Raw genomic sequence first — 17,684 nt, forward strand, 5'->3', positions numbered from 1 at the left:
CACCGAGCGGGCTGCGGCGGCAGAGTCCGGCCGCGCTCCCTCGTGGCATCCGCCGGGTCCTTTTTAAATCCGGAAATAAAATGCTACGTACGAACAGGGCGGAGCAGGCTGCGGGGCAGTTTTAGGACCTGTACGTGTTTTAGGGTTTTTTTAGCGCAATTAACTATCAATATGGAATTGCTCGCCAAACGGACCTACAGACGCTGGACCTGGCAGAATGTTTCCGGGTTTTTTAAAAGCCGTTTTGAGCGCAGCCGCTGGTTTGTTTGCTGTGTTTCTGTCCCACAGATGCCCCTTTTCCCCTCCAGTTCCTCGGCAGTTTCAGGAGCTGCAGTCCATCCGCTTCTTGACCATGAAGTTACCAGCATCTAGGATGCTTTCCAAACTTTTTCACGCTCCCAGTTAAAAGTGCACGCACCACATCATTCCCATCTGCCTGTGGTGGATCTCCAAACGGGAGTGCTGTTAGGGCTGCCTTGTTGCGTTTTTAAAGTGTGATCGTGCTGTATTCATGCGACAGAAATGATTCGGAAAGTGTGCAGGAGCAGTATGTCACCTTTTATTTGTGTTCTTTTAAAATTTCTTCATAAGAGGGTACAGTTTTGAGGCTGAGTATAACATACAGGATTTTCGAAGTAGGTAACAAAAGATACCTGCCAGTACGTGACTAGAAGTAATGGAAATAAGAGTCTCACGCTACCCTGATACATTTTCCAGGTGTTCACTGTTGAAGAAATGATGCCCCACGTCCAACACATGAAAGGAGGTCACAGTAAAAACCTGTTTCTTAAAGACAAAAAGAAGAAAGGGTTCTGGCTGGTGAGCGTTTTGCATGACAGACAAGTCAATTTAAACGATCTGGCTAAAACCCTGGGTGTTGGAAGCGGAAACCTACGATTTGCTGATGAAAATGCCATGCTGGAAAAGCTAAAAGTGGGCCAGGGCTGTGCGACACCCCTTGCCCTGTTCTGTGACCAGGGAGACGTGAGGTTTGTGCTGGATGCTGGATTTCTGGAAGGTGGCCATGAAAAGGTGTATTTTCATCCAATGACAAATTCTGCAACCATGGGCTTAAGCCCCGATGACTTTTTGAAGTTTGTGAGATCAACAGGCCATGATCCCATCATCGTACATTTCGATGAAGACGTTAACTAGATGAAGTTCACTTTCTTATTACTAGGCATAGATTTTGTAAAGCAAAAGACCAAAACTCCTGAAAATCTCATTACAAACAAAATCTGAAGACAGGCTTACTCCTTTTTCAGTTGTGTAAGTTTATATTGTATAATCTGGTAAGAAAAAAAATACTGTCTTCGGGTTATTAAAAGTTTAACAGAATAGCCTTAAGAAGACAAGACATGTTTGCAATCTACCACTAAGTAACCAGTAAGGAGAAAAGGCATTATTTGCATAATGTTATAATGTTTATTAATAAAATTGATAAAACTGGAACTTTCCGTGTGTGGTACTGGCCTTGAAAATTTAAACTTAACATCATCAAGAAATAACAATGTAACTTAAAAGTTATAAAATATTTGTCAATACACACAGGACAGAGATGTCTAAATAGTGTACCTGTACCCACTTATCCCCTACTACACATTGCTTTATTATTTTTACCTAGGAAAAAAACCCAACTTAGCTACCCTACAGAAAACGCTTTTGATTGTCTAGGTTTCTAGTTGCATTTTCACTTCCACAGTATCCTCCCCTTGGGAAGGAACTAAGCCTTCTGGTAACAGCCCCATGAGAACAGGCGCATCCCTCCCTCACCTCTAGAACCTCCCCAGAACTGGTGGAGCAGGAGGGAGCCATCTGACAGCAGGCGGTGCAGGGTGTGAGCCCAGTATCAGCCTGGCTGCTGGCAGAAGAGCTCCAAGGAGCAATGTCACTGTGGGTTTCTGATCAGGTGTTGTATGTTCCGGTGACACCTGGGAGGAAAGTTAATGAAGCCTGGAACTGTATTAACTTTTGTGCACAATTTCTACACATTTGTGAACCCGTGGAGGATGTGCATCTTCTCTGCTCCACCGTACCCTTAACCAGCACCTACAGGATAGCTGTACTTGAGCTTCTCCCTTCAGGAGAAGGGGACTGCATGTACAAACATCCATGTGCTTAAGAGGCTGAGGGGAGGCCAATTTGGCTTCCAATAGAGAATATATTCAGTATAGGAAAGTATCTACTATCACAAGAACAAGACCAGTACATTCTCAACATTGAATTTCTAATCTAACTCTCTCCTGCCTAAATGAATAAAACCCCCTTCAAACAGATTTTGTGTGGAAGACAGAAGCAGCAGAAACTCCAAGAAGTCCCGGAAACATATATTGTGCCAGTGAGTACCCACACAAAACCCAGAGATGGGAGCAGTGAAAGTGAGGGACCACATCTGAAGATGATGGGGAAGAGGGCTTTTGAACATGTCACGTACGAACTACGCCTAAAGGCAAGCAATAGTGTGAACGCAAGTTGAGACAGAACGGAAATAAAGACTACAGAAGAGTGAAGAAAAAAAACACACAAAAGGACTTGCGATCTTGGATGACAATTTGCTACTGCACCATACTAAAGGATGCAACACTAAAAAGGGAAATACTTCAAAAGAAACAAAAGGCAGAAACTAGCCAATTTGACTCAGTTTCATTCTATATGGCTGCGACAGTTCTATGTGAACATCAACATTTGTGCGTTGGGCTGTTTTTTTCTATCAAGAAAGGTGAAATATTTAATTCTACAGAATTAACAGCTACCGTTAACTAAGGAAGAAAAAGTGTCTTCTAGGGCAAGGCAAGTTAGTTCACAAAGGTCCCTACCATGGTTCCCTTCGTTTCTGAAGGATCTGGCACTTGTTCTCAGAGACGTGAACTTAATGACAGAGTATGTCATGACACAGCAGTTTAAATTCTCCCCTCTACCTCAGAAGGACACAAACCAAGCCCACCTATCATGGCCGTCATCTCGAATAGAAAAAGAATTGACCTAAAAATGTTGAACAAATAGGAAGAGTCACTAGGAAGATGTCCAGGTACATGTGATTTTATATTTGTTATTAAATAAAAGACTGAAAGGAACATCTGGTATTTGGGAATATTAGGTTGATGAATGAACTCTGGATTGAGAAATGCGTTACTAAATTAGACAGATATTAAGATGCAGTCTTACGTGTCTTTGAAAGTAAAATTTATGTTGCCCTCTGTCTGCCACTCACTCTGCCTCCCCTTTAAGGTTTCTTCTTTGTGGTATCCCAACATCCTTTATCACTTTAAAAAAATACTAAATTTGACTTGTCAAGGTTTTTAAACTGAGAAAGTTTTAAATGCAAAAATTGTTTTAAAGACGTGCACAATAGCAGTTTACTATGCTGCACAAATCTTAAAAATCTACACTACCTTTGTCCTCAGAAGAGATTCTGAGACTTGTCTCGGCAAAAATAACGACCAAGCAAAATCAAAGCTTCAGATACTACATTTGGCAAATCTATAATGATTCTTTCTGTATTTACTTAGGAAATTAGTGTCTTTTTTTTTTTTAAATAATATCAAAATAGTGTAAAATTGAAACCCACACAGGTCTACACAAATAAACAACACGAAACAAACAACACACTGTCCAGAAAAATTCTGCTACGGTTTTATCGGTTTCCTTCCGGAAGAAATACTCACTGAACACATCACCAACTGACCACAACGCCATTACTTAACACCAATATCCTTCCAGCAACATCAGTTTCCAGAAAGTGTGTGTGTAAATTTACACACAAAATAAGAATAAAAATTATTTGGTTTGGCATTTTAATAACATCATTAATAAATGTATACAATGGCAAACATTAAAAAAAATCAATATGTAAAGGAAATTACAGTTTTAAATAAGAGCTTTAAGTTTTGTTTCACACCTAGGTACATTCCTTTAAGGCAGTTTTATTAATATCAAAGCATTATTTACATATACATTATCATCTAACTCTAAAAATCATACATGAGCTCCTTTGTTGAGGCTGCATCATGTCTTGGAAAAAGTTTAGAAATAATAGGTGTTGGGAATGTTACTAAATCCTCAGCAGACTACCAGAAAAGTAAATAAAAATTATACTACAACCTCTTTTGTAATCTTGAACTAGCAGTGACAGATTTGGCAACTCTTGCAGTAAAAAGCTGTGTGTACGCTCTCGTTGCAGGCTGTCCAACAGCCGTCGTGTTCCTCCCCTGGGAGTTCGTGTTTCAGAAAATGTGAAGCGGCTCCCAAATTAAATTTATGATTTTATTTTCATTTTAAGGGCACAGACTGGAGAGATTAAGAGAGGAAAAAGAAAAGAATTTAAAAATCATCAGAGTACAGAGAACCTCCTGACTGCTCTTTGGCTTCTTTGCAAAAGAAGCTGCTGGGAGAAGTAGATTCTGATCTAAATGCAAATGTATCCCTGGTGCTGCTTTTGGCTAATTTAGCAAATACAACCCGAAATTCCACTCTGGCCTCAGTACTGATGCAGATGAAATGGGTCAAATCCTGCTTACAACAGCACAGCCGGGCATAAGGCAGAACTCTGGCACAGAAACCTGACCTACACCAGACTCTGACCTAGTGGTACGAATTCTGCCCCCAAAATCCTGCTGATTCTCTCATACAATGGAACTGCTTCAGTTTTTGGATGGGGGGGGTTCATGTCTAATACACATTATCTGTTAAATAGTAATTGTAAAGTTTGTGACGACACCCTGGCTGTGGTTGCACAGATGCTTTAAGAAGGTGTAATAATATGCAGAAAGCAAGCGCAGAAGTTGTGACAGGTAATCTTGGACAACTTAATGAATACAGAAAAGAGCTGAGCTAATAAATAAAAAGTCAGGAGATGCTCTTGTGATGGAAATGACAGCCACGTGTGGGGAGGGCAGGTTAGGTGTGCCCAGCAATGCTCCTGGCAGAGAAGCGCGTGCCATGCAGACATGGCAATACGCCACTCTTGCCCAATGCCCAGGGTCGCGGAGGATCTACCTCAACGCACACAACTGCTCGGATTCTGTGAATACAAACAGCATTTGGCACTAGTTTAAATCTGTTAATTCAAGACACGTGTTCTTCTAAAAATAGTAACGCTACTAAATGGTTAGGGTTTAATAGTTTAAAATGCATCATCAGTTCTCTGTTGTCAAAGAGAGCTAGGAGAATCCAGTCACAATCAGACCCTGAAATGAGCTTGAAATTATAATTTTCCTAATGTTTGTGGTATTTCAGTTCTCTTTCGTAACAGCTATGCCTTTAGTAAGGGCTACCAGCATTCCAGATTTCATATCTTTGCCTACAAAATTCTGCAAAGGCAACTTTTCCTTCAGTCCCTCTGGCTCTACCTATATGGCAGTACAGGAATGGCACAGAAACCAGGCTTGGCACCAGATTCTTATTGCTTAGAGTACTTTACTCCTAGAGCACCTCAGGGCTCTCTCAGTCCCACTTGATACTGGGGGAGAAACTCAGCTGTGCTCTGAGTTCTGAGTGGTACAGGTACACACAAGTTAGCTGTATAAAGGCCCTGTCACGCTGCAGCTCTTCTAGCCACTGTCATCCATCCCAGCCGCCCCTCTGGTGACATCTCGTAGCTGTCACTGCAGGGCTTGGAACGCCCCAAATCCTTCTCAAAAATGTCACAGTATCAGTTACAATGTGGGAAACTATTCCAGGTGCAACTGAGCTCAGGCTGCCTACAAAATCATTGTGGAGCTGGATTTCAGATCACTCCTGGGATTGCTAATCTATGTTGATACTCTGCAAAAATCACCATCCTTCCACTGAAATCAGTGAAAATCTTGACACGGAGAATAATGGACCAGAAATGGATACCAGTGTGAGATGGTACTCAGAATAAACCAATGATTTTAATGAAATAGCAGAAGAGTCTTCAGAGGAAGAATGGAAATTCTGTATGGTGAAGAGATGCAAAATTGGTCCTATTTTCACTTAAGAAAAAGAAGCCCCAAAATGTTTAAATTCTCTGTGAAAACAATCCCAGACTGAACCAAGTGTTTATATTGTAAAACCAGAACATTCTGCTCAGACCTAGATCTTTTAGCTCATTTTATCATAAGAAGTATTTCAGAAGGAAATAACTCTAAGGAAAAAAAAACCCTGAAGAAAATTTCCCCTTCTAAATCTTACTGAACTTTCCTCTTTTTTACCCTTTTTGACAAAACTTCAGGAAAATAAACAAATTACTTGCCAGTATGCTCCTGAATCTGTTGAACTGCATTCTCTCTCCAGTGAAAAACGATTGTTCCAACTGTCCCTGACAGCTTGAGACTTAAAACCTGTAAGCCTCAAGAAACAAGCTGTTACTACGTTGACAAAGTTGTAGAGGCTCTACCACGCAGCAGCGTGATCAACTTACAGGTAGTCTGTGACCCCAGTTCTCTAAATATGTCACGCTTACCTTCACTTGTGTGAATGGAGATAGCTGTAGGTGAAAGTCGTGTACGTGCCTGTTGGCAGAGGGGACACTAGGAGGTTACACAGGTAACTGTACCCTTTAGAATGGAAATATGAACGTGCTGGTTGATTTGTAATACAATATAATTACAGTAACTCATTTTGGATCTGCTTATAAATTCACGTACACTTCCTTTGAGCCCTCTGCAAATGCTTTCCAGACAACAAATGTGTGCAACCACTGAGCATACATAACATTTGTTGACTTTAATATAAATCAGTAAAGAACAAAATGTGTCTTACTAATAAAAGATAACCTTTAAGGGGAACTGATTGTAAAATGCATATGATATTATTTACATTTCTTTTTGCCATCAAGAAACCTCCTAAGCCACAATCTGCTCATGTCAAAAGACAAACAATTAAAAAAAAGTATCAGTAAATAGACAAACATTGTAAGACAGTCTTATCCTGGAAATGCCATTTGTTGAAAACAGCCTTATAGTAAAATAAAAGTTATAGAAAAACATACCTGACAATTTCTTGTCAGAAACATTTGAACATATATATGCAGAATAACTTGGGAATGTGAAAAACACAAATGACAAACAATTTCTATATAATACGATTATCCCATGACTCCCACTTTTGTTAGTTATCGAACTTTTTCATATATGTAAACAAATTTTTCTCTTGCAGTATGCAACAAAAATCAGCATAAACTTTTTTAAGAGCAATTTCATGCAGATTATGCTAACCAAATAAGGCAGTGAAGTGCCAGTAAGCTGTGAGGTTTTTGTATCTGTATATACAGTCAATTTCAACAAAATACTACACCATTTATTTTAGATTTACAGAAGTAAATATAAACTGCTAGTTATGGGGGATTTTTTGGCTAATTATTAGCAGAAGCTTAAGCAAATCAGTGGCTAATTTCATAAACAGAAGATGAAAGAAGTATTTTTTTTTCCTGGAGTAATTCTTGAGACCTTAAAATTCTTGGTCCTTAGGGAGATGAGAACTGTCCTTTATTCAGTAGATCTTAACAGTGCAATGTGCAATAATTCCTAAGACCATCTACAAATTTTCGGCAGTAGACTCCAGTAGAGCTCCTTGATTCAAGGAAGGAAGGTAGGTAGGTAGATTTTTATTTCTTGCCTGCTCTAGTCACGAAGAATGTAAAAAATTCCCTTAATTTTTATTAATGATTCCTAGTCGCTGTCTTGTTACTTCAGATATAAAGGCTTCATACTGAGATACTGAAGGACACTTTTCTCTCTGTTTTCAGTTGAAAGGTAGAAAGAGAAAAGAACATGAGAAAAGCTTAAAGTGTGGAAGTATAAAATACAGAGTTAAGTCACTAACAGAACTAACAGCACTAATAGCATGCATCAAAGATGTTTTAATGAAGTCAAGAGAAGGACAGAATACCAAAGACAAGCTTTTATAAAAAGGCTGATTCCTTGTAGTATAGAATACTTTATATGTTTTGTTAAACTATTCTTTTAGATTTATCTGTCCCTTTCTAAGAAGTGACTTCAATATTACTTCTTAATGTGATTTCTTTGAACTTTCGTGTTCAAGAGATTTGAAAAATAAATGGGATGAAGTTCCCTGCCTACACAGGGAAAATAACTGCTGTAAAACAACCTGTTCTGGCTTAACTAATAAGCAAGATAGAAGCCAGTTAAGCAAGCAGTATTTACATCTGGTTAATGCAATGTGCACTTGTTCTTATATGTAATGCTGTTAGTTTGTTGTAAATGAAATTAATCTCATTTACATTTTGGGCAGGAAACTCACCACTTGGCCCACATCTCATGTAGTGGGTAATAGAATTAGGAGCTTTGTTGCTCCCTAGACCTGCTTTTTGAATTTCTGCTTTCTGGGATAGCTTCCACATCTGCAGAGAAAAGCATTTCATGTTATTCATTGTGTTTATCAGGACACGAAAAAACCCTCATGCATTAAAATATATTCTACTTATTAGTAGAGCCAAAGGATATATAAACACTTTTTTTTTTTTTTTTTTTTTTGAGGAAAGGACAGAGGAGAGAGATAGAAGAAAGTCACTGGAAATGCCTACTCAACTACACTCATTAAAATTCATCTTACCATTTAGAATAATCAGGTATTATTTGCAAAGCCACAATCAGATATACTTAACTTTAGATACACTAACCCTAAAATTTCTGCCTGTATGAAAAGAAAAAAAATAATCAGATGTAATCAAGGCTGGCAGAGAACATAACTCATCTTTGCATCTTTTACCTGCTACACGTGGACAGAAATGTTCACATTCAATTCTGCAAAACAGAAAATTATCTTTGCATGCAACAGCCTGAACGTGCAAAATGCAGTCTCTTAATTTACCACCCCCTTAAAGCAAAGCATCAAGCAAACCTTTAACTGCAAGCAAATTATTGACCCTGAACAAGAAAACCTTTTTTGCTCAGCAGCCACATATTTTATTAGTGTTTATAATCACCATGCGAAGTCCTATCATAATTTTGAAAGGCAGCAGTGACCAAGGACTAAGCGAGTGCACTGTGTGTTTTACAGTCAGCCATTTGGATGGCAGAGGAGCAGTAGCTGATTGGGTCTGAAAGGAATGTCACAGATCCTTCCCCTAGTTGAGCACAGACCGAAAGAGACATCCATGATATATGTATTGCTAAAGTGTGAAGACCAAAATGTGGAGGGAAAAAGAATCCTTCTGTACATGAAAACATTTGTTTTCTTTCATATATAATAAACAAATGTTGCCAATTTATTTTTCAGACATGTTAAAAAGCCTCTAGCAGCTCAACGGAGCAAAAATAGCAGCACAAAGAGTTATTATCCTCAGAACTGAAATGTAAGTTTATAAACCAATGCAAAACAGTAACTTGAGCCGGACAAGGTTAGTCCAGGAGGATCTGAGACACTAGTGATCAAAGACACTAACACTCTGTTATTCTGAAGCCCTTTGGGCTTAAAAGAGAAGCTGTTTTAATGCTGCCCCCCCAATGGAGTAAGGCAAAACACAGGCTAAACAGGCATTAAATATCAGGCATAAATATTCACTATCAGATTTGGTCTGAATGTGAAAGCTTAGTGCTGTGAAGCGAAATGAAACAAGGCAAACCGAAGTGCCTCATGGATAGTGGCTACGAAAAAAAAAAAAGTATTTTGTTGCCTTGATAGCAAGCTTTAACTTCACTGTACAGGGGTAACCTTTCAAATTTCTCTTTAGATCTTAGCCCTGCTCACGATTACAGTTGGAGTTCAGTGGTCATGGTGGAGAGTTCGTAATAAACATATCTGCAGACAATACTGGTGTTTTTTGTAGCTGTGACAGCCTAAGGACCTGTCCAAGGCTGGCAAAGGAGATAATAGCATGCCTGAAAGCTTATCCAATTTCGCCAACAATAGCAATTGATCTAAATAGAAGATACTACCTCTAGCTACAAACCTTGCTGTGATCATAGCACGCAGCCTCGCTGCAAGACACAGGCTTCCAATCAGTTAAGAAAAATGCAGGTACTGGTAGCACAGTATAAGTTTATAATAAGTACTCTCAGAGCTAAGAATATTTTCTCTCTAATTCCTTAAATAACTTGCAAAATGAATTATCCACATCTCGCTTCAGATAACAGCATTGTTCATCTCAAAGCTAATTCAAACACATCTACAGATTAATGGAAATGAAGTCAAATGACATGACCCAAGATCAGAACACTGATCTGGCTGTGTGAGAGTAAATGTGTCTGAAATTAAGATTATATTTCAGATTTGGGTTCGGGTTTTTTTTCATGGTGAGACAATTCTAGAGGGAATACAGCAATAACTAACAGCATGCTGTGAACAACACCGAAGAGAAGTGAGAAATTTAACAGCCCAATAATAACGGATGCCCGCAGACATAGTAAAGGATGGCAGCTTTACATTTTGAAATAGTAATTTTACCCTCCACAGAATGTCTTTCAAACATCCAGTCTTCTCCCTTCACTCCTTTTCCCCACCTTGAAATGTAGCTGGAGTTCTGGAAAGGACTATCACCTTATTTGATTAAGAATGCCCCTGTATGAAATAGGCTAACATATGAGATGTCTGCTGCTTTTTCTTGAGGAACTGTGTATTTGCAGCACTAGTTAAACACTAAGGAATTAAGTTCAACCCACAGAGCAGTACCATGACTGCCACAAAACTGCTGGCAAAATAAATTCAATTGTAAAAATCAGAATATGATATTCACTATTTTCAGTATTTATTTTCAATTTTAACTATTTTCTCTCTAGATAAGGAAATTTTCATTCAGTTTTTTTTTTTTATAGCTTATGTAATTTTGGCCTACAATAACAGTCAGTAACTGTTTCCTCTTGCAAAAAAGTGCTAATGTCTAAAGCCTCATGTAATGATAGTTTAAGTATGATACAATTTTAAACTCTGTTTATATTTACCATTGAGAAGTTTCAAACAATTGCAGCGACAGAGCCATATTAAGTAATTACTTTTCAACATTTCTCTTTAGCTGGTTATCTGGGATTTAATGAGTTATTCGCTTAAGCATTCCTATACTCCCATAACTTTGCAAGCCATTTTTTTTGGTTATTTTTTCTTTTATTTAACTGGGTTAATGTAACAGTTTTTCTGTTATTTTGTTACATATCTTGTTTCTATGATATTAGTGTTACTTTATTAAGAAAAAATGAATTTCCACCATAAACAATACAGGTTTTTATTACCATACATCACAAGGAGTCTCATATAACTCTGTTATTTGACTCCTAATAAAACCGTACACTTCACCACATTTGTACACCAGACGTGGAAAGACAAAGCATAAAAAAGGGAAAAGGTGGAAAGGGTCATTTTTTCATTACAAGTGCTGTGCATCATGTGACTATTTATTACCTCTTCATAAGAATTATCATTTATGTTTATGATTATGAATGGTCTTTGTATTTATCAATGTTCAAATACTTTAATGAGTATGAACAGTAATTCATATTTAGTGTGCAAGCTAGAGGCACTGAATTATTGGGCTATAACTTGTTCCTTGTGCAAAGTGCATTTATGCCAGAACATGGCATAAACAAAACGGGTAAGACACTGAAATACCTCTAAATGCTTCTTTTCATTAGTATCTCATTTTGGAAGAAGGAGAAAAAAGTATTTTTACTCTAAATACATAATCAATGTGTTACTAATACATCTGAAAGGACGAGCACAACTGAAAAGTACTGTCTTTGTACCGTAAAGTATGTTGTTCACTGTGCCATTTCTGGCAATGCAGCATGCGATTGGTTTAACATGCATTCAGTAATGGACAGGAAAAAAACCAAAATATTTGTAATGCGTGACAAAAAAAAAAAAAGCTTGTATTATAAAGACTTTTAAAGGCATGCAAAATATATACAGCGCAATTAATGTTTCATGCAAACTTTGGTGAGGTTACAATTTTACATTCAAACATGCTAGAGTACACAACTGAGCCCTATGCCCTTGTTCTTAGAAAACAACAACCCACAGATCTAACAAAAAATTATTTTCTCATTGTAGTGACATTTTCTCTGAATCCAGTGGACATTGAGAAAAACACCTGTATGTCACATTAGACAGTATATATATATATTTTTAATAACACAACTTCCTTATCATACACAACCATACTCATACCACACAGTTTGATTATCTTCAGAAACCAGTAGCAGGGATTCAGCCTCACTAGTGTTTACACAGGTGGTAGGAACAAATTCACTAGTTAGAACTGACCGTGGGTCACTACGATCAGATTTCTGATTAGCAGAAGGCTGATCTTGATTTTTTGGTACTGATCTAAACACTGACAGATTTGCCTGATCAGTTGTTTTTGATGTAGATCTTTGAGGCAATCCACTTATATTACTAACTAATTCAGTGTTAAGGGATAAAAATGGCTGAGCCACAGTAAATGATCCTGTGCTGTCATTACCAGATATACTGACTTCATCATTAAACACGCTTGTGCTTAGCACAGTTCTCTCACAAAAACTTGACCTTTCCATCCTTGAGGTCTTAGGCACATCAGAGTTACATCCTAAATTACGTGGTTTAACTGCATTAGCTGCATTGCTCTGTGGAACATAATCTACTCTGTAAGCCACACAGTGAAAAACATCAGAGGATAACTGGTGTGCTGAGTACTCACTAGAGGTTGATGGAACACTTCTGTCCGCAGTGGGTGGTGCTGGATCAACTGATACAGGTTGCCTACTGTCCTTAGACAAAAAATCATGAATGCTTGTCCTTCGAGTAGTTCCTTCCGCTGTAGAAATCACGCTGCTTGCACGAGGTAAGGTAGCATAAGGATTGCAATCTCTTGATTGTCGCTGTGATACAGTTGCTTGTATCTTTTCTTTAACTGATTTGGCCTTCCCTTGAGTGCCCGATGTAAATTTTATTGGAGAGCTAGTAAAGTAGGTGTCTTCTGTTTTACGGAGGCTGGGCCTTACAAGTTGTTCTGGTTTAATGGATCGTCCATCTGAGAAATCAATTGTATTTTTTACACTTAATGATCTCACGATACCACAACCAGCAGATGGCTGTTTTCTTAGCTTTTCCTTTCCTGTCAGCTCCGCAGACTCAGATAAACTTTTCATGACTTCATCTAAAAGATTCTCTTCACTTGTAGATTTCATCTGCCAAAAATATGAAACATCTTATAAATCTATAAATTGTAATTTTGACCTTTTCTTAAGCAATCTTTGTGGACGTAAATGAAGAACAATTCTAAGAAGTACTTTTTTTTTAATTTCTCAGATCTAAAAGCGGTACATAGTCATGAATTTTCTGTACAGCTTACAAGCAAGTACTTTGAAAACTAGATGTCAGACATATCATAACTATCTGGAATCAGTTCTGTAATACTGATTAACTCAACAAATCAGATGATCAAAACTTCCAGTTCATCATCTCACTCATTGCCCTCTGCCATCGCTCATCTGCCACTCATGCAATCGCTCATCTTCCTAAACAATTTCATATGGACTATTACTTTGACTTACACTGACCATTTGTAGCTAAAAGTTTAAATTCTCCATACAATCAAATAATAAAAACCAAAAAATGTCAGAAAGTAATACAAAGCACATAACCTTTAGGCACCCTTGGTGCCTAAATTTGGACTGGCCGGCTCTCAAACACCTCGTTTTGGAGAAAAGACTTCAGAGCTAGAAAAAAATTTAGGTGAATACTATTCACAGACTTGGTGGAGAGAGACTTCAGTCTTTTACTAAATGGTAAAAGAGACCATTTGGAAAGAATTAAGCTAAGAGTATTAAGGAAATGCTCCAGCAGAAGACTGGAAAGAGAGCTCTTGAATACCCTTCCAACCTGAATGATTCTGTGATGCTATGAAAGGGATTCCATGTGTGATTCATGAACAGCAGTGAACTAGACTTGACGACTCAGGTGGTTTCTTTTATTTCTATTGCCAGAAGAGTATTGTCTAATGTTTAAAATCAAAGATCCTTGTCAGAGAGACCATAGGTGAGAGGTCATTTTAAGTATCTAACAAAAAAAATCCAGAAACTTAGTCCAGACTCAAGTCACTACCCCAGACTACCCCAATCAATTCAGCTGTGAACGTACATTTTTCAATTTCAATTGTGTTGTTAAAGATAGATGGAGTCTGATCCTTACTCTTGATAGGCCCTAGTCATAGTAACTGGCTTGTTTTATCCTAGAGCACTTCTAGGCTTAGGACAGATCTACTCAAGAACTAGCAATGAAGAAATTAGAATACTGGCAGAGACAAGGTGATTTTCAGGTTCTAACAAACTGTCACTGATTTAGAGAAACATTCTCTTGGTTTTAATTCCTGTCATGTTCCAATGAGCTCCAAGGTCAGTTTTTTGCCCACCAGAATTAAAAAGACACAACTGATACAGAAAAGAGTCTCTCCTCAGTGAATGAAGTAAAGCATCTTCCTTCCTATTGATACAAGACAGATGTGACAACAGCTGTTATTGAAGACAAGTGCTGAACTACAAGAAGAAAATTAAACGTACTGTGGGTTTACAGCCTTCCATCTGAACTCTAATGAGTGTGCCACGCACCAGTAGAGCAGACAATTTTGTGCAGTAGAGACCAACTTTCTTACCTAATTTAGTAATCTGGAAAGGGTCAAGCTGCAAAATTCCAAATAATTTTGTGTGTAATACAGCAAGTACAGTTTATCAGGATATAGTCCACGCTACCTCTTAATGCAGGTGTAACCAGTATCTCCACAAAGTTTTAAAGTGATTCTACTCAAAGTCTTCTACTGATTCTGTGCCCATATATGGGATAATACATAGTTAAAACATCTTTTAAACTAACCTCGCTTGAGGTACTCTTGTTGCTTTCTTCTAAAAACTGTTGCAGGGTAACAACTTCACTTCCAGGAGAACTGCTTTTGATCTGTTTTCCACGACTATCCAGTGTTTCAGGTGTTCTTTGCTGAAGCACAGGACTAGACCTTGCATGACCTTTCAAATACTGAATAGGACTGCTGCTGCTGCTAGACCAAGCCTCATGTTCATGTAGCAGACTAAATTCTCCGCTGCTGTGACTTTGTGGCCTGCTTTGATTGCTAACTGCACCTGCTTTTGGGGTAAATGGTATTAAGTATTTCATAAGAAAAATATGACAGCTGTTAAACAGTATAACCTTACTCAAATCTGGAACATTATCAGATTCAGTTAACAATAATTCTATTTAAAATAGTAAAAAATCCAGTTGTCTCTTTTACTCAAACCAAATATAGCATTAATACAATTGCACTCACTGGACTTACCTCTTAGAGCTCTTCAAATGTGACATGATAGCTTCTGAATAAAAAAAACACCTTTCACACATAATCTGGGCCTCCATCTACATAATACTGTATTCTAAGAGGCTAAAGATACACCTTCACTCTTGTTCAGCGTCACTGTGAGGCACACACACTAATATGCTATTAATGAGCTTTACATTAAATGAAATACAAAGGACGGAATGGAAAGAAAATATTTTCTTCAACATAGTTCTTCAACAAGAACTATTTAGGAATGCTGCTTCTCCGACAGTTTCTGCCATTACTTCTAGTTTATTACAACTGTGACCTTAAGGAAGCACATGGTATTGAATGCAAAATAAATTCCACAACACCAATTCTTTTTATTTTCCAGTAATTCTGAATTGCTTAAGAAGTACTGATGAATAAACAAGTATTTCATACTTCACGTTAATTAATTAAGTTTGCAGAAAGACAAATTGTTTACAGCAGAAATTTCTAACACCATATAGAAACTGGAGCAAGGAGTACATAAAAGAATCTTTTACAGAAGGGAATAATCAGACAGAAAATAAACTAATAAATATCTTAAGCTAGCATTCATCTCAAAGTTTCCAACCAAACAGATACTGTTTAATAAATGCAAGCCATGACTATTAAATGAACTCTTGAGTTGGCAGCATTCTAGTCTAGTATGTACAACAGTCTCCAGCTAGAATGGCCATTATAAACAAAAGTAGATCAAGGCTCAATGTATGAAATTTACAGAATACTGCTAAATCCAGGAATGTTATTAATCCTTTAAAACCAGAATATACAAGTTTACAGGATGGTACTGCACATGCCATTTTGTCTGATTTGTGTTGTACACTATATAGCTTTACAGCAGCAGTGCACACGTGGTACGATACTAGGAGAAAAAAATGAAGCAACAACTTTGCTTAAAAATAAGCGATTTTAAAGTAATTTGGGGGGAATTCTTATTTTGTAACATCGTTACTTCAGTTAGGTTTGGTTTAAAATAGTTCGTAACTTATATCCTAATATCACCCTTTTAATATTTATTGCAAACCTAAGTTCTATTTAATATTTGTATCCTCTCCTAATTTGGGGAATGAAGGCTATAAAATGTTTAAAGAAAAACATGCTGTGGTGTGTTGTGGGAAGTTTTTTGGTTGGTTGGGTTTTTTTTAACCTAGATAGATGATCTTACAGAGAAAATAGTGGAAATGAAGCATGTATGTAAATTCACCTACAGCATACCTTTGACTTCATGGAGTGAAGCATTGTTATTGCTATTGCTAGTGGATGTTCTGCCACTATCAAGGCTGGCTGGTCTGGAAGCTAAATGGAAAATTAGGAGACACCGTGATGAACAAAATTTTAGCAGATGACACGGTACCTTTACATTCTGATCACAGAATGCTCAGAGGCAGGAATCATGCACTATTTCACAGGCTGAGCATGCCCATTGTCAACAAAGTGGTTTCTTACAGATCAGAAAGCGAAGGGATTTCCAGGCAGTCCAAGAGGACACTTTAGAAAAGGGCACTACAGGAATAGTGAGGTACAAGGGAGAGGAAAAGAGAAATAGAGTGTACATTTAGAATTGAAACTGATCGGTTAGTGGGAAACCAGGATTTTACAGATGAAAGGATGGACATGCAGAAAGCTGCTCGTGATTAGGTCACTTACAACAGATTTGACAAGGAACCTTGCACATTGTTGAAATGCCACGAACAGGAGGAGCAAGAGCATCTGCACAGATAATGTCCTGTACTCCTAGCCAATACAAGGGAAATGCACTGTTATTACCTTCAAAAATGTTTGCTGCTCATACTAAATTTAAGTATTTATAGAAGAGTTAAAACTTCACTTCTAAACAATCTATGATAGCTTTTACTTCATAGCCTTGCTTGAAGGAACATGTAATGACTGTATAAAATACAGTACACAACAAATTTAGGTTTCACGGAACAATAAACATTGAAAAATCAGGCCAGATTTGGAATTTATTTTTTTTTTTAGGACTGAAATTGTAACTTCTTTTATTCTACTATTAACTCCAAATAATTTTTTTAAAGGGAAAACGTTTTGATCCTGTTCAGATGCACTTCACAGATACTTTCTACTAGAGATATAGAACATCTGTCTGATGTAGTAGTTTAGAAAGAAAAGAATCTGAAGAAATGATAGTATACATTCAAGAGATATGCAAATCACAGAAAGCATGCTCACTTGTAACGATGACATTCACTTTTTTTGCAAACTTTGTCAACATTCACATAATATATCCTTAATTCATTTAATTAAAGTTCACCTCTTACCATGAACTCTCGATCCTGTACTAGAATCATCACTAATACCTTGTGGACTTACATCTTCAAAGGATGTAGTATCTATACACAGAGACATAAAAGAAGATGTAAAATAAAATAAAATTAAAAGATTATTGAAATATCATCTGTAAAATATACTAGAATAT

The 17,684-nt window shown here is 37.5% G+C and overlaps 2 protein-coding genes across 3 annotated transcripts in view; one reads left to right on the top strand and one right to left on the bottom strand.

Moving 5' to 3' along the window:
• Positions 1-722: 722 nt before the first annotated feature.
• Positions 723-1,155, top strand: LOC104287370 (prolyl-tRNA synthetase associated domain-containing protein 1). Its single transcript, XM_009886068.1, has one exon. The coding sequence runs from the start codon at positions 736-738 to the stop codon at positions 1,153-1,155; it is 420 nt and encodes a 139-aa protein (XP_009884370.1). The 5' UTR covers positions 723-735.
• Positions 1,156-7,380: 6,225 nt separating this feature from the next.
• The window catches only part of CCDC88A (coiled-coil domain containing 88A), a 77,310-nt gene continuing 67,006 nt past the window's right edge, over positions 7,381-17,684 (bottom strand). Inside the window, exons 28-33 of one of the 2 annotated variants that reach the window (XM_009886014.1) lie at positions 17,527-17,598; positions 16,463-16,543; positions 14,764-15,029; positions 12,593-13,082; positions 8,224-8,323; positions 7,381-7,698 (exon numbers count right to left, since the gene is read on the bottom strand). In XM_009886014.1, coding sequence (XP_009884316.1) covers positions 8,259-8,323; positions 12,593-13,082; positions 14,764-15,029; positions 16,463-16,543; positions 17,527-17,598 — 974 coding nt within the window. In that variant the 3' untranslated portion in view covers positions 7,381-7,698; positions 8,224-8,258. Of the gene's footprint in view, positions 7,699-8,223; positions 8,324-12,592; positions 13,083-14,763; positions 15,030-16,462; positions 16,544-17,526; positions 17,599-17,684 lie in introns of those variants that run through there. The other variant, XM_009886016.1, reaches the window with a different exon arrangement.

The sequence above is a fragment of the Charadrius vociferus genome, unplaced genomic scaffold (genome assembly GCF_000708025.1).
Source record: "Charadrius vociferus isolate BGI_N301 unplaced genomic scaffold, ASM70802v2 scaffold455, whole genome shotgun sequence".
Taxonomy (NCBI): domain Eukaryota; kingdom Metazoa; phylum Chordata; class Aves; order Charadriiformes; family Charadriidae; genus Charadrius; species Charadrius vociferus.

What these genes read in the sequence shown, in the direction of transcription:
- LOC104287370 (XM_009886068.1), top strand. Translation starts at nt 736, where the DNA reads ATGATGCCCCACGTCCAACACATGAAAGGAGGTCACAGTAAAAACCTG.